This window comes from Podarcis melisellensis, assembly GCF_964234715.1.
Source record: "Podarcis melisellensis genome assembly, chromosome: 3".
NCBI classification, from domain to species: Eukaryota; Metazoa; Chordata; class Lepidosauria; order Squamata; family Lacertidae; genus Podarcis; species Podarcis melisellensis.
Window position 1 is genome coordinate 58642576 of NC_138530.1, and position 21261 is coordinate 58663836.

Genomic DNA, 21261 nt, shown 5'->3' on the forward strand with positions numbered 1-21261 from the left:
AGTCGGACACGACTAAACGACTAAACAACAACAACAATTTCTTTCAAAGAGCTCTGAACACACATCTTTCTCTCTATGGCCTTACAGGAACTGCAATTATTCATTAATCACAACCACCCCCATAGGAAAAGTTTGGAGTGGTCAGCTGACTACCAAGCCCTGACCACAGAAATATTGGGGGGAGGGGATGGGTACAGCACTTGCATTTCAGATTCTAAATTGAAACACTGGGATTGGTTCTCTGTGGAATTGCATCACTCTATCCCTTTGCACTTCTGTGGAACAAATTCTATATAATCATTGGAAAATAAGAGTGAAAAACGTATGTGTCATAAGATGCAACAATGACCATATTGTGTGGGCATGGTCCATATCAAGGATTAGTCTAGCTAATCCTTTCTGTTAGCCTCAAAAATCAAATTCTTTGCAGCAAGCTTCCAGCCTTCCAGAACGCTGACTGACACAGGCTGTCAGCATTTGTGGGTACCTCAAAGCCCTTTGCATTTATTCTACACCTCATTTGTTTAGTAATCCCCTAGCTTATTCTCTTGACTTTTGAACCCAGTTTTGACTGCCGCTGTGGTACAGTGACTAGCGTGTCAGACTAAGGAGATCTGGATTCCAATCCTCACTCCGTCCTGAGGATCACTGGGTGACCTTCAGCTAGTCAGTATCTCTGAGTCGATAACTCACCACACAGGGATGATGTGGAATGAGCAGTGTATAATGCCTTGAGTGCTTGGGGGGGGCAGTGGAGTACACGTGGGGAAAAAAATGTACTGGTGGTCTCCATTGCACAGCTACATGTCTTGTATGTACTACAAACTGTGCATTCAGTGAGGAATCTCATCCCGATTGAGATTAGAAAAAAAGAACTACTTGCACCTGATACAGCCTTTCTTATTTCAGCAGACATTTTAAGGTAGCGTTTGATTTTATGAAAATTTTTTATTGCTCTTCTTCTTTCTATGGTTTTTATTTGTCATTTTGATTTAATAATTAAGTGGTATATGTATATCTATATTAAATAATAATAAAGGCTAAGTTGCTAGCTTTTCTCTGATTTGGCAGTTCCTGAGCCTTGACTGGGAAGCTATTTATTCTCCAGAGGAGTACAGTGGTACCTTGGTTTAAGAACAGCTTAGTTTATGAACAACTTGGATTAAGAACGCTGCAAACCCGGAAGTAGGTGTTTTGGTTTGTGAACTTTGCCTTGGAATAAGAACATGTTTTGCTTCCTGTTGAGTGTGTTCCATTTGTAAATTGAGTCCCCCGCTGCTATGGGAAATAACGTCTTGGTTTAAGAACGGATTTCTGGAATGGATTAATTTCGTAAACCAAGGTACCACTGTACTGTAATTGGATCACTCACTGTACCAGTCCTGTTTGGAATCAGTCTTGGGAAACTTCCTGGACCCAAAGGATGGGCTTACGATACTAGCTACTATTTTATTTATTTTACTGTGTTATCAACTTGATGTGAAATATGCTCTTATACATGAGCATAGTGGCCTTTGGCAAGCCATATCTCTTGGGCTTTCCCCCCCCCCTTTCTTCTTTTTGTTTAATTCAGAAAGGGCACATAAAACATACGAACTGGAAAGTAATCCATGATAGGATTAGATAGGATATTGGTAAATCTAGCAGAACATGTGTTTCTAAGCAAGCAAGCATATGTTTCTGAATGAGGGAAAATGTTATACAAGTTTCTCCTAATCCCAGTTTAGGTTTCAAACACTTGTTAAACATAAAAGTATAAACACATTTGAATGCTTATTGGAATTGTGGTTCCAGACCCTCCCATCCTTATTTTCTACTTTTACTCAAAACGGTTCTAAAATTAGGGCCAGATGTAGCTGTACTGATTGTGAACACACACACCAGAAGGCTTCTTTGTTCAAAACAATTTGTCACTGTTTGTAAAGCTTTGAACTACTTGCCTAAAAAATAGATGGATATTTGTTGAAGTTGATGGCAACTTTGTAATAATAAAACCAACATCAATAAAGATCAGTAAAACACAATGCTATCAAATCGAAAAACAAACATCCATTTGGCAGGGGTCCATATAAGAACTAACAAAATCTTTCCTAAATTTGTCTGAGAGCTTTTCTGATATGAATTAAAATGAATTATGCTCCCACACTGTGCTTCCAAACTCCACAGTGGCCTTTTGTCCAGACTAAATTTTGTCATATTTTCTAGCTACGATGTATTTTATAATTATTATGTCATCTATTTATCCTCCCGCAAGTCTTGAGGCTGAGACAGGAACTCCCTCAAGCTACCTAGTGGTTACATACTTCTACATGTACAGCTGCATATATACATAAATATTGCCATAAGCACCATCTTAGGGGGGCAGGGGCCCCAAAAAATCCAAACAGGGGGCTGCCCCTCCAAATCTGCAGCAGTTGTGCATGTGCACCATGAAACATGCTCATCTTAATCTTGCTGCCTGCATCACTCACACACATTGACAGCCCCCTCAATTGTGGGGGGAGGGTGGCGCACTTGAATATCACATGTGTGTACAAACAGTGCACTTTTGTATTGTGCCTAACTTTCTCTATTGTATGTTTCAGCAGCACTGATTAAAGGAGAGTATGTGTGGCCCACACACTCTCACTCTCTTAAGAACAGTACCATAGGTTGCCAAGGTAAAATATCACTTTAAGCAGTTACAGAAGAAAATATAAAGCTGTGGATCATAAGATAATTTAACTTAAGGAAAGAAATTTCAGATCTCCTCTTTCTTCCCTACAGCCTCCTTATTTTTGGATTTGGATTTGCTGTGTTGGCTCTTCAGAGGGTCAGATAGTCCTCCTGAACATGGGAATGGGAGGGTACACTGGGCGGTGGGGGATGAAGAAGAGATGAGTTTATTTTCTTCTGTCAACTTATTTTAGAATCCAAGTCTGTCTGGAGCAATCCCCTCTTTCCCCACCAGGCAATGTTTCATAACTCTGCCATTACTCAGCACATCCATAGAAGCAGAACCATCTGTATAGGGTGATAAATAAATGAACTGAATTTATCCTTAGAGAGAGAGAGTCTTGTCAACCTGTTTTCTCCACAATAGCCAGACTCTTATTAGGTTTGGCTCACAGAAGGAGCACCACTTCTTCTAAAACAGCTGAACCTTAAAAAACATAACTAATTAGCACTTTTCAGGAATTTTGCTCTGAACATGTGAAGCTGTCCAGAATGTGCCATTTGGAAAGTTGTACTCCCTAGACATTGACATACATTTATCAACATATCTATATATGCCCTTTTACTTATGCGTCTTAGTGCCGCAGAACCAAACCTAGTCATTCACATGGTCTACATAGCTGGACTTTTTAATAATGATATTTAAGGAGTGACAGGGGTCTGTTCAACCTGGCATGTCTCCATGCCAAGACAAAAGTGTGGTGGGTTGTTATCTGAGAGTTGTTGCTTGCAGATGACGCAGCCTTGACAGCGCAGTCTAAGGAAACTCTACAGAGCATCATCCACTGTTTTGCTCAATCCTGCAAGGAGATCTGCCTTACCATTAGGCTGATGAAGAGCAACATCCTGAGTCAGGGCATTGCCAGCAGTCTACACATCAGCATTGCTGACCACACACTTGAGGAAGTAGATGATTTTGGCTACTTGAGTTCCACCATAGCCAGCAACCTTGCCGTCGATGCTGAGCTGAACAAGTGTATTGGCAAGGCAGCTACAGCAATAGTTTGCTGCAAAGGGTACAGGAGAATGTGATGCTAATGTCCAAGGTCAAGATGAAGGTCAAGATGAAGGCTGAAAACTCTGCTTTATGGAAGTGAGTTGTGAGCAACATACAACTGCCAGGAGTGACGCCTTAATGCCTTCCACATGCATTGCATCAGGAATGTTTTTGGCAGGAGAAAGTCTCAAACAAAGCTGTACTTTCCAAAGCTCACATTCCCAATACACTCACACTCCTGTCTCAATGATGTCTACACTGGCTTGGTCATGTACACAGAGTGTAAGACAGCAGGATCTCCAAGGATGTGTTCTACAAGGAGCTGGCTTCAACTGCCAGGTCCATTGGCAGACCAACTCTGCATTGCAAATATGTCTGCGTACGAGGCATGAAGACTGGCAACATCAACACCACCATGTGGGAATCCCTTGCAGATGACCGCAGTGCCTGGATTCAGAGAATCTGGTTGTGTATCCACAACAGTGACCAGAGAAGGAATGACCACTTGCAGAAGCAAAACTGGATACCTTCATCTGCCCCAGCTGCAACAAAATATGTCTCTCCCACATTGGTCTCTACAGCCACAGTAGGTGCTGCAACTCTCCCACAGTTTGACTTTGCCCCCAAAGGCACACTCCTCTGTTGTCTTCCAAGACATACAGATGCCCACAACAATATAGCAGGATGGCAAAGTATTTCAACAACAACCAACAACAAAAACTTGTATTCAGCAGATTTCTGCCTTGTAAAAGAGACACAGGGAAGAAAATCATTCACGACACTAGACTGGATCCAGTAGAAGGTTGTTCTCCACTGCAACCTCTTATGCCCCAATGGATTGGGGAAACCAGAAGGTTTGTCCCTTGGAATGGAGGTTTGTGATTAGAGGGGGAAATCTTCCCAAATCAGGAAGAGTAACTTGCATGAGCTGACACAGCATACCTGCTTCCCACTGTGTTCTGGTAAATCAGAAATACCTGGACACTGATAAAAATCTATAAATCAGTTCCTTTGTGCACCATTGGTGCAACAGATCCTAGGAGGGGTGACAGTGACATGGCTAAGTTTGTAATGAGAACTTCAGTAAAAAATGGTTAAAAATTCCCCTGCCAAGAGACTGACAAAAGCAATGTTTTGATTTATTTGAACTTTCTTCAAAAGGAGAACAAAAACTAGTAATAGTTTTTTCTTTGTTTGGAAAGTAATGCACCTGTTCCTTTTGTTGTTTTTATTCTGTTGGCAAGCCAAATACTGCAGTAAGAATCATATCCCCAGATTCAAATAAAGTACATTCCAATTTTCCTACAAGAGTTACCAGAGCACCCCTTTAGTCAGACACATTTTAGCCACACGCGAAAGCTTTCTGTCCCTACCCACTTTAGTCTACGATTTAACAGGGATTCAAAAGCAAACGTTATTCTCACACAGACAGTCCCCTGCTTAGAAGTAGCGTCCAAATCAGCCCTAAATTGCAGCTCTGCTTGAATAGGCAAATAGCAGAGAGTCTGCAGATGAAAGAGTTGCAACTTGTTCTCTGAGCCTCAGAGACAAGCTTTAGCCAGATGCCATAGGTATTTGCAATATAAGAACTGCCGGCTCAATGCCTCTTGCTGGGAAAGCATTCTTGATCCTTGGAAATATATTTTTCAGCACTCTTCTGGGACCTGTCTAGCAACACTTATCTGTGGCTAGCTCTGCCTTTTAAATCTACAGCACTTTTAGTGTTCAGCAGAAAGGGAGAAAACTGCCAAGAATGAACTTCAATCCTGTGCAAAATGCAACACTCTTATTTGAGTCCACTTCAGCTCTGCGCTGAGGGTTTAAGTGGCTCATGAAGCCTTCTGCTAGCATGCCATGGAGGGTGAAATTACAACTCAGTGGCTCCTTTTCAATCAGAACTGAAGAAGCTGTACACGACCAGAAATTTAATTTTATCAAACATGGGGTGGCAGCCTGAACTGTCACCAAAAAGGCACAAAAATCAGAACAGGAACTGTAATCTCCATCTGCATGTGATTTGCTATGGGCCTATGCTATATTTTAGTAGCAAGTTATATTCAGAACCTATGAGGGTTCTGAATGAGGGGGAAAATGTATCACAAAAAGAAAAGAAAAGAAAAGAAAAGTTGAGAGGGGCATAGGCAGGGTAAACAGCTATTCAGAAGAAGAGAACGGAAGAACCAACATGCAAATATCTTCATAACAAAACAAAAGGGAAGAAACAAAAAACAAATCAATCCTAACAACTGACCACAAAACAGATAGCACAAAAACTTTAAAGAATCATATTAAATATTGCATAGCCACAAAAAGACACCACTGATATATTAGTGGGTTGTTTTTTTTTGTTAATTTGGCAAACTGGGTTGAAGGACAAGCATTGTTTTAAATGTATTATATGAGCACTGTGTTCACTTTAACCCGGGATGGATTGTGCTTGGGTTGTTTATATGTTATGAGTTTTGTGTTTTTATATTGTAGACTGCCCTGTGATCCTTGGATGAATGGTGGTATAGCTCAACCCCCACATTGCAGACCACATACTACAGAAGCAAGCAGTTACATTGCAGGAGGTAGTTACATCCAACTCTGAACAAGTTTTGAAATACAAAGTAAAATCTACCTAGATCTGATTATTACAACAGAGTAAATGATAACTTGTGTATTGTATTTGATGATTTAGTGTTTGGAGTTAACCCCCTCTGATTATGCTTCTAGATTTCTCCCTTACAGCTGATATATGTCATCTGAACATCATGTTCCATGCATATACACAAATTAAATTAATTGTAAAACTGTTTTAAGTATGATTGTTACACACCATTCATAATAACAACCACTACTCATCCTTAGACTCTCACCCTGGAATTAATGACTGGCTGAAGTAAATGACTTGAGGGCAGCTTGGGCCATTAATTTCTCCCAAATGATCATTAATCCCCAAGAAATACCATGCTGCTCAATTGTTACTGCTGGAACACTGCAGCTGTTGATTAAAGTATTAACATAAATGTCTTCTCATCTCTTTCTTGATGATTTGTGAGGGACGCTTATAAGAGTCAAGACATTAAGGGTACTTGTTCCAACTATCGGCAGCACAAGCTGACAGACACTGACCTCCCAAGCTTCCCTGAAAATGTAAAACTGAATGGAATTTTGATGTGAAGTAATCTAAGGTAAGATTCAACCAAGTTGCCATGTGTACAGAATGAGGCTTTCCTCTCTCTCCTTCCCCTGTCACCATTCCCTTAAATCTGCTTTGGATAATTGGAGAAATCCCAAGAACAGGTTTAGGGAGTGTTCCAATTTACAGAGCACGATGGTGAGCAGCTCAGACACAATGTTATGTGGTCGCACAGTTAGTAAGGGACCAGGCTTTTTATCCCCGATCCCATGTCCTCAACATAGCAATGCTACATCTGGGCCACTGGCAAGAGAATAAAAAGTCGGTTGCCTGTCATGTCTCTCAACATCAGGCTGCCTGCACAGGGGGGCCCTTGCTACCTAGTGGTGAAAAGTGCAGAAAGAGACTTCAACAAATTAGCAAACCACCATTTTAATCTATTCCTCCCATGCTCACAACATGTCAAGGGTACTCGAGATATGGCTAGCACACTATTCTCTACCAGGCAGCAAGGATTTCCTCACCCACACATTCTAGTTCTTCAGAAGGTGTAAACAGCACCTGCTGGTTCCCCTGGGCCTTGGCATTTGCCTGAGCGTTGTTGTTGTGTTTTTTTTAGTTTAGAGAAGAGGCAAGTAAGAGGTAACATGATAGAGATGTATGGTGTGCAGAAAGCATACAGAGAAAAGTTTTCCTCCCTTTCTCACAGCACTAGGGGACGTCCAATGAAGCTGAATGTTGGAAGATTAAAAAGGTAAAGGGGTAAAGGGACCGCTGACCATTAGGTCCAGTCATGACCAACTCTGGGGTTGCGGCGCTCATCTCGCTTTACTGGCCGAGGGAGCCAATGTTTGTCCACAGACAATTTTTCCAGGTCATGTGGCCAGCATGACTAAGCTGCTTCTGGCAAACTAGAGCAGCACACGGAAATGCCGTTTACCTTCCTGCCGGAACAGTACCTATTTATCTACTTGCACTTTGATGTGCTTTCGAAGATTAAGGATACACAAATGAAAACACTTCTTCAGACAATGCACAGTTAAAGTGTGGAATTTGCACCCACAAGAGGTAGAGATGAGCAACAGTTTGGAAGGCTTTAAAAGAGAATTACACAATTTCATCAAGGATGAGGCAATCAATGACAACTAACCCTAACAGCTATAGTCTGCCTCCGCTGTTGGGAACCAAAATGCTTCTGAATATCAGGTGCTAGGAATCACAGGGGAGGACCGTGGTGTTGCACACAAGCCCTGCTTGTGGGCTTCCCATGGGCATCTGGTAGGCCACTGTGAGAGGAAAATTTTGGACAAGATGGCCCTGGACCTGATCCAGTAGGGCTCTAATGTTTATTTGGACATGCCGGTGCACGATAGGATGGCGCTAACATGAAATTGGTGCATTTTTAAGCTGTGTCCACAGTTGTACAAAAATGAATCACAGGAAGGAGCCCTGATTCAGATATAACTTTCAAATCATATTTTACCTGATACTAGCAGACTTCGCTTTCAGGTCATTCCAGCGCTGGTTCATGTCATCAATGCGGTGTTGGAGCAGCGCAGCCTCATCAGTGTTTCCCAAGGCTTTTACCATCTTCTGCCTGTTTCCATCAATGCTTTTGAAGATGTCATTGTGAGCATCAATTTCAGCCTGGATGTCCTAGGAAACAAAAACAAAAGAAAGAAAGAAAAGAAAGTCCACTTGTGTTAATACTGTACTCAGAAAGAGATAATGAACTATTCAGAATTCCCCTATCTCCCTATCAAAAACCAAGGTTACCACATAGGAATAATTTTTTTAATGCTACTATTCAGATATTCATAAAAGAGATCTCTGTTTAGCCTAACAGTATATGCTCTTGAAAAAATTGAAAGGAATAGAAGAAATATGCTACTTCAAGAACGAAATATGCTACTTCAAGAACGAACTGAGTATCATATGGCCGCATTCTGACAACTGTTGTCAATCTCCCTAGCATGCACACAATTTTCCTATACACAATGAAGTACATAATTATGCCAGTATCGCTGTCAACATTTACCTCAAGGAATACTAAAGATTTCAAAATAAATTACTTACTTCATGTTAACACAAGCCATTTAAGACAGATCCAGATGGCAACGATTTCTTGCACAGTGTAGGTTGCTTTTAGGAGCACTTGAAGAGTCCCAATGAGAAAGCAATTTCTCCCCTACAACTCCCCCAGCCCTTTATCACCAGTAAACTAAAGCCAGATAGCTAAACTCATTCCCATTTGGAATAAGCAACTGAGAAGGGTTGAAATAACACATCCAGTATCCAAAGCATTAAGCCAACTAATCAAGGTCAAGAGTATAAAGTGCTAAGTAGAGTCCATCTTGAATTGAATAACTAATGACGATAGAATTTTATAGCTGTATGGAGAAGGGCTTTCTGTGCTGCTGCCTACATTTTGGAATGATCTCCCTGTTGAGAGCAGGTGGGCACTGAGATCTGGATGCTTCTCCTGAAAGTTAAAATCCTGCCTCTTTACATGAGCTTTTCTTGACGGTTAATACCAGTTCCTAGCTGCTGGAATTGATACTGAAGTTTTATTGCTGCTTTTAAAATATGATATTGTTTTGTTTTGTTATATGTTGCTTGTTTTATTGTTTTTGAAATCACATTGGTATTTCTTTAAAATGATGATAATGATAATGATTCTTGATACAAGTCTTCAGAAGATTCCAAGACTCAGAAACTTACCTTTCTGAAGTTGCCGAATGCAAGGAGCAACATGAAGTTACGTCAGTGTGTTATGCCTTGTAGCAAGGAAGGGGAACCTATGGCCCTCTGTATGTTGTTGGACTACAACTCCCATCAGCCATGGTTAGGGATGATAAGAGTTGTAGTCCAACCATACGTGGTGGGCCACAAGTTTCTCCACCCCTACCGTAGACTTATCCCTACTGTAGATTTATAAGAAAGTCTAGAGATCTGGACAGGGATGTCCAATTGGCAGGCTGGAGGCAGAACACAAAGAAATCGAGTGGTTCTTTCCCCAAAACATTTTACATTTCCCACAAGTTAACGTGCCTTCTCAGCTTTTACATGTCATATATTATATTCTATATAAACACATGAATACAAATATGTGTGTGTGTGATGCCCCGGAATGTATTATTTATTAAAGAACTAAGAAGATGTACAGCCTGCCCTTCATTGGTGCCAGTACAGGGTGGGGTACAACATAAAACAAATTATAAAAACTTCAGTAAAACAGAACAAAAAAACTCCATGAAATCAAGAAAAGAGGAGCTTCTATTTTTCAAAAGTAAAGCAAACGTGACTGCTTACTAACATCTGGGCAAGAATGTTTAAACATAGGGGGGAAGCCATGGGGCATACAGTATATCTCCATGGGATTAATCAGCGAAGATTATTACAGGAACCTTGTGATGCTACAAACATGATTTTCCTTTTGAGAGAATCAAATTCAACAAGCCTGGAATGCCATAAAGAGCTGATTCTTTCATATTCATTTCAGCATGTTCCATTCTCTCCCGAGTGAGCTTTTACACAGGTGCCCACGAGGGTAGCACAGCATCTAAAAATGGCCGTTATTCATACGACAGGCATTTAAGAATTCATTGACTGCTCCTGTTCATTTAGGGTATTGTGGAATGCATAATTATCCTCACTGGGAAAAGAAAACAGATGTATGGATGAAAATATGAAATCTCAGGGACACATTTGACGCTTCAACAAAGTTAGTGAAATAAAACTTGGAATTGTTTGTTTCTTCAGAGGGAGAAATGTTTTAGACACTCAGCAAGTACTTCCTTGTTTACAGGGCTCTCGACGAATACATCTGTAGGAGTGTGGGACTCTTTCAGAGGAAAGATGGAGGTGGTGAGTGGGGCTAACCTGCATGGTATCTGTGCGTTCTTACAATGACTAGAGGGGGCTGCGAGTGAACTATGTGACATTTAATAGAACACTCTTGCAGTGGTTTTTGTGTTTTCTTCATAACCATATGTAGCTTCTTTGTATTTATTTCCTTTTCAACCCCTTTCATCTCCTTAACATCTTGTGATATTTGAGAGTGATTTCGTCACATGTATTCAGACTCGCAGATTGAGTCCTCAAGTATCAGTAACATAAGTGCAGCTGACAGAAATGTTAATCACCTTGTCCCCACCAATTTGACCCTTTAAAACTGAGGTAGCAGAAGCAAGCCCTCCTCACAGCTGAACTTTTAAAACGTTCCACAGTGGAAATGAAATCACATAGAGTTTTTCATTCTTCCAAGTTGCACTTCCTTTCATCACCCCTTGCCCACGGTCTCTCTCCATTTACACAATTATGATGTAGTTTTGCTTCTCGATTGGTTGGTTATCTGGGGTAGATTCTGTTTATACATGTACTGTCTCTGAACTCAAATGCAGGGGACTAAATTGAAGAAAAACACATTGTAATGCTATGAAAAGGTGTTGCTGTAGTATTCTTTACATGGTTAGCACCACTATAATAGTATCCAACAGAAAAATACAAAAAGCTTGATCCTGAAAACAGCAATGAGGGGAAAAGCTCTATATCACTGCTGAATCATTGTTTAAGAAGTTTCATTTTTTCCTCCTTGAAAAAAGTTCCAAATTTTAAATGAAAGCTTGTGAAGATTATGCCTGTGCAGCCCTGACCATTTGATCAGGAAAGGATACAGTATATGCAGCTTACACACACACACACACACACACACAGTCACACAACATTAACATGGGCACCTAGAATCTCTGTCGCCCTTTTCTCTTTTGTTTCACTCAGTCCATCTATTGCTCTACCTTCCCTTCCATCTCCTCTTCTTCACTTTCTCCCTATTGGACCAGCAGGATTGTCAATGGGGCCAAATGTTGTCAGGTGAAGAGAAAAGGAGAACACTCATGACAAGTGGTGCAGCATCATTTTTATGGATGAAGCAGTTGGCCAGGGGCAGGTGTACCACTGGCGAAGGTGTCCCATGGCCCTGCAGTGTTGTGGTAGTACTGCCAATGCCAATATCAAAATTGTCATTGCCAGTAAATTAATTGTGGGCAGTGGCAGGCCACTGGGCATGGCTTGGGCCAGATTGGGTCCATGGGTTGGCTGTTCCCCAGTCACAAGATATACAGGCAGAAATGTAATTAAATTAATATGAAACCCTTTGGTGGGCACTAAAAAGCAAACAAACTAGAGATGTCAACAACAACAAATATTACTTAATTTAGACTATACATCTGCCCACTCAAATGTATTATGAACTGAATGTCATTTCACCATCTCAGAAAGTTAAACAAGATTTTGTTCGTGCACAGGCAAAATTCAGGCTGACCAGTTCTGTAAATTCACGTGCAAAAGTTCTTTAATGTTAACTCTTTACTATCAGTGAAATTCTCATTTGAATCCTCATTCCCTCTGAAAGTCTGGACTACAAAACTGGCTACTGTATGGTGCAGGCACAGAAATTCTTTAATGCTAACTTTTCCTCTTGACGAAACTCTTTTTGACTGCCGTGAACTATGTGACTAGAGACCACCCAGCCAGGCTTGTCATTTGTTTGGCAAGTCATCATTTCTCTCTGGGTCAGTTCTTTGACTGTTTCTTTCAAATGTTTTCGTTAGTTGCTTTCCCCCTGCCCAGATTCTGATCTAAAACCCTCTCTTACTCCTGAAGTTGTTTGTTTTGGCAGGAGGAGACAGCAACTGAATTTCCAGGGAACTCTCAAACATTCTTGGTGCTAGGAACTGGCATTCCTAGATCGCAATATGACAAGGACCAGAACCCTCAGAAACAGGCTAGCTTTTTTCCTGAGTGTACCTGAGGAAAACAAACTCAAACAGATTGTTGAACAGGTAAAGGCTGCAAAGGGTGAACATGTCAAGGTGAAGAGCCATGGCTCAGTGCTAAAGCATCTGCTTTGCATGCAGAAGATCCAAGGTTCAATCCTCAGCCTCTCCAGGTAGGGCTGGGAATGTCCTCTGCCTGAAATCCTAAAGAGCTTCTGCCTGTCACTGTAGACAATACTGAGCCTCCAGTAGACCAACAGTATGACTCTGTATAAGGCAGCTCTCTGTGTAAACTACCCCACCTGCTTCATTCACTTTCATTTGCTTTCACCACCATTGCCTTCATTTTGTACCCAGTTGTGTAGACTGTGAGACTTTTTGCTGGTATGTGTTTTTCTAAGCATGATAAAGATAAAGGGACCCCTGACCATTAGGTCCAGTTGTGACTGACTCTGGGGTTGCAGTGCTCATCTCGCTTTATTGGCCAAGGGAGCCAGCGTACAGCTTCTGGGTCATGTGGCCAGCATGACTAAGCATTTTCTAAGCATAGTGCTTAGGATATTTTAATATGGGTAAACACATAAATAAATCGCCGTCGCTTTCACAAAGCTGAGAGGGCTACCTATACAAAATGGCTCACACCCTAATCTTTAGGGAGAATCCTTTCATAGGAAAATAAGGAGAGCTCTGTTGGATCAGGTCAATCGCCCATCTAGTCCAATGTCCGGTTCTCACAGCAGGACCTGAGCACAAGCGCACCCTAACCTCCGACATTTTTCAACAACCTTCACACCCTATGTGCACTCCATACTGGTCCATCCACCCTCTGATATGTGCAAGTCTCCTCAGACATGTACAACTGTATAGACACATACAAATAAAGACACAAAATAGTTAATGCTGCTACATTTTGACAGGCAGCAAGGCAAACAAGGCATCCAATACTTGAAATTTAAGTTTCATAAAATTAAGGAGGGCTACAAAATTACCTCCATATGTTCATTTCCCAATTATCTCATCTCCAGACTGGTACAGATGCGTTGCCAACCTGCCAGTCTTCTAATTTTGTTCTCTTTTAATTTTAGGCTCCTGGTAATGTTTTTAAACTCATTTTTTCCCTCCTTACAGGTTATAAATGTGCACTAGCCAAAAAAAAAAAAAGGAGGGAATCTAATCACCACACATATAAAAACATCAAGATAGCTACAAGTCTATACATACAAGTAGGCAAAACCCTCAAGCACTAGTGTGACTAACCACCAGCTGCATCCAAGAAAACTACCTGAAGCTGTGGTTAGGGTTCAGTCTATCTGAAATTAACATGAAGCAAACCCCTTTGAGAATAAACCTTTTCCAGGTAGCACACCAAAAGTATTTTAGCTGCTGATCATTTTGTTTGCAAGTGAAAATGTAAAACCTGTGGCATGATCTCTCTGGGGAAGCTGAAGCCTCAATCCATACACAACAAGCACAACCCAGTGGGACTGCTTCCTTCCATACAGATGTAATCAGGAGCATCTCCGTTTGGTCACTGCTAACAGGGACATGCTGTCATTGATAAAGCACCCTTGGCTCTGTAGGGCAGACGAAGCCGCTTGCAGCATTTTGAATCCAACACTTTAGGTATCCCTTCCTACAATAAATCAGCTCCTATTTCTCCTGCTTCCAGCAGAGCAGGGTAAAGAGCATGTTAAATATCTGTTCTTCTGCATCAAATGGTGGAGGGAGGGGGACCTACCACAGAAAATTACAAACAATACAGGTCCAGTTTCCATGTTTCAGAACATAGGTGTAACTTTGTCTTTATTTACAGACACCTATAACAGCGGGACGCAGGTGGCGCTGTGAGTTAAAGCCTCAGCGCCTAGGACTTGCCGATCGAAAGGTCGGCGGTTCGAATCCCTGCGGCGGGGTGCGCTCCCGCTGCTCGGTCCCAGCGCCTGCCAACCTAGCAGTTCGAAAGCACCTCCGGGTGCAAGTAGATAAATAGGGACCGCTTACCAGCGGGAAGGTAAACGGCGTTTCCGTGTGCGGCTCTGGCTCGCCAGATGCAGCTTTGTCACACTGGCCACGTGACCCGGAAGTGTCTCCGGACAGCGCTGGCCCCTGGCCTCTTGAGTGAGATGGGCGCACAACCCCAGAGTCTGTCAAGACTGGCCCGTACGGGCAGGGGTACCTTTACCTTTACCTTTATAACAGCGGTACCTCAGGTTACATATGCTTCAGGTTACATACACTTCAGGTTACAGACTCCTCTAACCCAGAAATATTACCTCAGGTTAATAACTTTGCTTCAGAATGAGAACTGAAATTGTGTTCCGGCAGCTCGGCAGCAGCAGGAGGCCCCATTAGATAAGTGGGGCTTCAGGTTAAGAACAGTTTCAGGTTAAGAACAGACCTCCAGAACAAATTAAGTTCTTAACCAGAGGTACCACTGTAAATTTAGAAAGGAAGAACCACACAGAAAAAGAAAGCTTTGCATGCAAACCCTTGCACAGAACTACTATTGTACTCAAGCAGCTTGTAGACATGCATGTAAACAAAGCTATTAAATCCTTCTAAAACAGTCACTAAAAGATAACACTGCCTAGAATAATATCATTTGTGAATAAAGTATAGGTAAATCAAAGTGTAACTGTTGGGCCACTGGTTATGCTTGTTTTTTTAAAAGCATAATGAAATTACTTAAGAGCTCACCTTGTTTTAATATCGTATCTGGTGTTATTTTTTTAAAAAAAGAATCTTCTATGCTCCCATTTAAGCAAGGTCATTAAATAATACCCAAAACCTTATCAGGAACTTCCCAATACAGTCTGCATCACCTCCAGAACAGTGATATGCAGCTTGAGACATAGACACTGTTGTTGAGCAAAGGGTCTCCAATAGCTAACACTTGGTGAATTTTCATCCTTTTAATAGCAGCATTTTGGAGTGTGGGAATGTTTATTTCTGAAGTCTCCAGAACATATACAGTACATACACATAGATGAGCCTTGGTAACACAAAGAATGACTCTGACAACAAGCCAGAACTATAGAATTGCTTTCTGATTTTTCCCATTTTAGTCTTTTAACTGCTATGAGCCAACAGTCCCATATAAGTGCCAGGAGAAAAAATAAGGCAGACAAAAACAAATCACACTCCTGCTCTAAGTGAAGACATGACCAATCACCTTCACACATGCTTGCATGCGTGCACGCATGCGCGTGCGCGCACACACACACACCTGCCCCCAAGTGCTCAGAATAATTAAAGGGTCACCAACCAAAGCTCATGGGAGGCATTCCATGCCATTGAGGCCACCTGATCCTCAAGTAACAGCAATGGATCTGGAAGCTATCCCAAGCTGTGTACCTGCTCCTTTGGAGGGAGTGTAACCACATCAAGACCAGGCAACCTCTCATCCATCTGGTCTAGACTCTAAGGAACCATCCACTCACAGTGCCTCAGTCTTATCTGGGGTTGTACTGGTCTGCCCTCAGAAGCTGCCCATTTAGGCCTTAGGGAGTTCCTTACTAACATGGTCACACCTCTGTCAAAATCCTGGTCAATCTCTAGAAAACCAATGGGGAACCTATGGCCCTCTGGCTGTTGTTGGACTACAACATAATTCCCCACTACCTAGGCATACTCTCCCGCTGACTGAAGACCATTGTGCTTCCTGGTATCCCAGGGAAGTCGAGGAAGTGGAAATAATGGACAGGATTCTGTATTTTGTTGCATTAAAATTTGAGCAGTTGGAATTCAAATTGTAATACAATACAATATGTAAGAAATAAAATAAATGATGAAAATACAATTAAAAATCATAGTGCCCTACAATTGCTACAACAGGTAGAAAACTCATTAAGTGGTCCATCAAGACCCTCAGCATTTTTCAAGTGGTCCAGGAGGGTGTGTGTTGGAAACTACTGTCCTAGACAGCCAAGCAACTTGTGTTCCCAACAATCAACCAACATGATAACTGCTTTGTCATTAGGAAAATGTGTAGCAATCCAATTACAGGCTCACATTCAAATTTCTGACTACTATAGCCAACTAAAACGGCCTGGATTCTGCTGCAGCAACATCAAATATATATAAGCATATAAGCAAGCAACAAGTAATGTATTTTTACAAAATAAGTTATCCTTACATGAATACAATAGTAGCACTAATTTGCATCTTTTATAATGATTTACAACTTTCTCCCTTGTTCGAAATCTGTGACATCAATTTCCTTGGTGCTGAACTTGTTACTATTAGAGTAAAAATGCAATGGGAGATTTGGGGGTGGGCATTAGCAGCTGGAAACTGAAACTTGCAAGCACCAGATCTCCTTTGAAAGAAGCAGACAGAACTGCCCACACAGGAGCTGCTTTCTAAACACATCACTAAATTAATTGAAGGCTGGCACATTAAAGTTGCCACTACAGCTTGCTAACCTTCAGTATCTGATCTAAACTTTTAAAATTAATAGCTGCAATTACAACACAAGGTCCAGCTATTGGTAATAATTACCAGCTCTCAAATCAAGTGAAACACAGCAATTAATTAAGACTACACATATTATGCTAAGGGTGTTTAAACAAACAAACAAACAGAACCATTATTGCCACATACTTTCTAATATGTTTCCGAATGCCACTCAAAACATCACTTTCTAATGCCAACAACTGGTATGATATCCAATTTGTGTTTGATTTCAGTTAGCTAGCTAGTAGGATTCACAAAAGTTATATAAATGGTAACTCCCAAAGAGCAGTATTCAATATATTTGCTCTCCTCTTACTTTGAAACTTATCCCTTCCACTGAGCAAAACCCAGTGGTGTCAACAAGCATTATAGTAGTACTATTGCACAGCATGTGTACATTAGTGATACTCTAGTATTAATTCAAAGCCTGAAAAAGATGCAGGTTAGAAAATTTGTTTCACTCCTTTTGCTATATGTCAACTTTTGATGTGCCATTCTAATTGAAAGAAGCAAAGTCAAGGTTTAGAATATGCTGCATCAATGCATTTTTCAGATACCAAACGCATCTCTATTTCTTAGGAGAAAAGGAAACATTTTAAGAAATATAACCAATGAACAACCAAAGTACCATATTTCCCCAGCATTACTGTTATTAGGCTGCTTGATACAATCTGAAGGCAGTAAAAGAGAGAAAAGAAAGGTGAGAAAAACACTGTTCACGTTTGATGGAGCCACTGAACTACTTGCAAACTTAAAACAAAAAGAAAAAGCTACCGTCATTTCTTTCAGCAAGAAGTTATGAAATGCTTTCTGTTGAATAGCAAGTGTTCAATTGCATCACTCCATGAAAAGGCCCCTTATTCACATAACTGGGCACTGCTGGATAGTTCTGTTACTTATTAAGAAAGCATATGGAGGAGTTTGAATTAATGCTACAGGCAGTACAAGAAAAAATGCCATTGCAGAATACTTTTTTTTAAAAAACAACCTATGAGGCACTGGGTATTCTCCCAGAAAAAAAAGAATAGTGAGAATTTTCTTCTTCTTTTTAAAGAAAAGTAAAGAGTTTAAACTCGCCTTCTTCATACCTTTTCAAATGTTGTCAGTAATTCCCGTAAGCTGAAGTTCAGGCCAATCATTCTTCACTCTCCCTTTGGCACCTACATCTTCCTAACGAAGGTTTTCAAATCAACAGGTCTGTTGCCTTCAAAAGGTGTGCATACATATATTTTTCCAACTATACCTCTTCAAAGTTCTTTGGAAAATCCTGGCCAGTGGCAGCTTAGGCCGCAACATCATTCTGCTGCCCCACTGTGCCCAATTGTTTTCAGGCTGGATAGTTCAGAGTAAGCAAGCTTAATTCTACTTGTTCTATTAACCAGGTTCCATGAGGCTGGCATGCTTTCCTCGTCTCACTAGACCGCCCAGGATTCCCTTTTGCTCACCTCACTAATGACCTGCAGGCCCAAAATATTTTCTCTCCTGGGCCCCAAGCTCAACGTTTGGTCTCAATTACACTCCGCAAACGACGCTATATCCTCATGGCACATAAAAGAAAGAAAGGAAAATACTCTGCCAGTGTTTCTCCATTCATTTACAAATGACTTTTGCTTAAAAATAAAAAAAATGGTGCTGTAAAACAACAGCCAACTTGTGAAAAAAGTTAAAGTAAGACAAATTGCACTTCAGTCTGAAGGAAAAAGGCATCACCAAATGCTGGAAAACAGGCTACCTCTTTTCTCCTGTTCTCTCTCTCACACACGCTGTCCTGGTGACCAGCAGACTTGTGTTGCTATGGAAATAACCAAGCCAGTTTCACTCCATTTCCCTCTGCCTGACTAGCCTAGGGGATGCTGCTCTGCTTTCCAATAGGAGGGGGGAAAACACCAGGAAAAAACCGTTATTCACTTTGTTTCAGTAAAACTCCCAAGCAAAATCTCACGAGATATATAACCTTCCCAACCTTCGCAGGGATCTTGTCCTTTAGATCCCCCACTAGCTCTGGCAACAGTGTGGCAATCCATCCCTAGGATATGTTTATTATTTTAATCTGCACCCTCCCTTCCACCACCCCTTGCTCTCCTCTGAAGCTAAGCCCACTCCCACTTCCTGGAGGCCTCCCCTCCCTTACTGAAAAAAACTTTAGTACCTATAGAGCAATGGAAAATCCTGGGCCATCAGCTCCTGCTATTTTACAACTTCTCTCATTCTCTTCTTCCAAAAGAAACCCAAACATTCATTCTTCCCGACTACGGCTTTGAAAAAAAATAACATTAAAACAAAAGAAAAACGGTTAAAGTAACAGTAAATCTTGTGCCAAAGCCTGCTGCTGCTCTGCTTCCATTACCTCAGTCTCAACACACACAGATTGTTTTCATATGAGGCCTTTTGCTCTCATTTCAGCAGGAAACCTGACACCTGGAGCTTTGCTACTAGGCAATCACTTCCGATTTGCTAACAGAAAGGAAAGAAAAGAAAAAGAAATTCCATTCGAAAAGTGAAGAGAGTGCACATTTCAATTCTTGCCAATGTTTCCTTTACATCTTATGGAGGAGATGTACAAGCAAAACACTTCGCTATATTTCCAAGCAAGCAAGCAATTTCTGAAAACTGAACAGTCACAAAGCCTCTAAGCACTGCAACTCTTACTCATATCAGTTCCATCTAAACCTGCCAATGGCTTCACTTAACATCAGTGTGTCCATCACAGTGCTACTCAGGGTGCAGATGCCCAAACCAGTGGCGTAGGGTGGGTTGTCAGCACCCGGGGCAAGGCAAGTAATTTGCGCCCCCTAACCCATGGATTTGCGCCCCCTAACCCTAACCCCATATGTTGCGCCTGGTGCGGCCGGCCCCCCCTGCACCCCCCACGCTACGCCACTGGCCCAAACCCTGTGAAACAGGTAGCGATCAGAGGAATACTACTTTAAAAGTGCTGCAGAAGAACAGACTTAGTAAAAGAAATAAGAACATCTGAAGATTTTTATTTCACTTGTGTGGGAAAGGTTGCTTTTGCTGTCAAAAAAAAGTTTGTGAAATGTTAGCCACAGTATAGGAACACAGAGGTGGTGTTTGCATGTCATGCTACACCATAGTTTAACACTATGTGCATGAACTGGCCAAAGAAGTCCCTCCTCCCTCACAGCTGAGACTTTGAGAGCTACCCTTGCATCCTTCAAATTATATACAGTGGTACCTCGGGTTAAGTACTTAATTCGTTTCGGAGGTCCGTTCTTAACCTGAAACTGTTCTTAACCTGAAACACCATTTTATCTAATGGGACCTCCTGCTGCCGCCACGCTGCCAGAGCCCGGTTTTTGTTCTTATCCTGAAGCAAAGTTCTTAACCCGAGGTACTATTTCTGGGTTAGCGGAGTCTGTAACCTGAAGCCTATGTAACCTGAAGCGTATGTAACCCGAGGTACCACTGTAATTGTGGTTTATCACATAATCTGCTCGGATCCTGAACAAGCCAACTTCAAACTATCAGTTATGAGGCTAAGTTAACCATAGTTCATATCATCAACAACCTGTAGTTTGGACAACACAACAATCCAACTTTAAGTAAAAATTAAAGTAAGATCTCCCCTCCAATAGCTCAGTCAGTAAAACATATTCTTAATCTAAGGCAGGCATAGGCAAACTCGGCCCTCCAGATGTTTTGGGACTACAATTCCCATCATCCCTGACCGCTGGTCCTGTTAGCTAGCGATGATGGGAATTGTAGTCCCAAAACATCTGGAGGGCAGAGTTTGCCTATGTCTGATCTAAGGGTCGTAGGTTTGAACCCCATGTTTGGCAAAAGACCCTGTCTTGCAGAGGGTTTGGCTAGATGGCCCTTGGGATCCCTTCCAACTCCTCTGTGATTCTACCCTAACCAGCAGGCCTTGAAAGCCTTTTCCTTCATGGGTCTGCCTAATGCCTCCTCTGACTGGCAAGACGGCTCATGATACTTGGCTCAGTCAGTAGAGAATGACTCCCAATATTAGGGTCATGACTTCAGCTCCATTTTGGGCAAAAGATTCCCAGATTGCAAGGGGTTGGACCTTCATGGTTCCTTCCAACTCTATAGTTCTGAGTCTGTGATTCTATCCTACAAGTCATGTAAGAGGAAAAGAGGTGGGAGGGGGTGTGCAAGGCTAAGGCTTGCTCATTCCAGTTCATACACATCACACTAAACAGCATGAAATGTGA

At 41.6% G+C, this 21261-nt stretch overlaps 1 protein-coding gene across 4 annotated transcripts in view; it reads right to left on the minus strand.

Annotated features, from left to right (window-relative positions):
• Positions 1 to 21261, minus strand: part of UTRN (utrophin) — a gene marked incomplete at its 3' end in the record, with an annotated part of 317155 nt that overhangs the window by 104465 nt on the left and 191429 nt on the right. For all 4 annotated transcript variants that reach the window (XM_081905086.1, XM_081905087.1, XM_081905089.1 and 1 more), the window contains one exon: positions 8320 to 8492. In XM_081905086.1, the coding sequence (XP_081761212.1) occupies positions 8320 to 8492 (173 nt within the window). The remainder of the gene's footprint in view (positions 1 to 8319; positions 8493 to 21261) is intronic.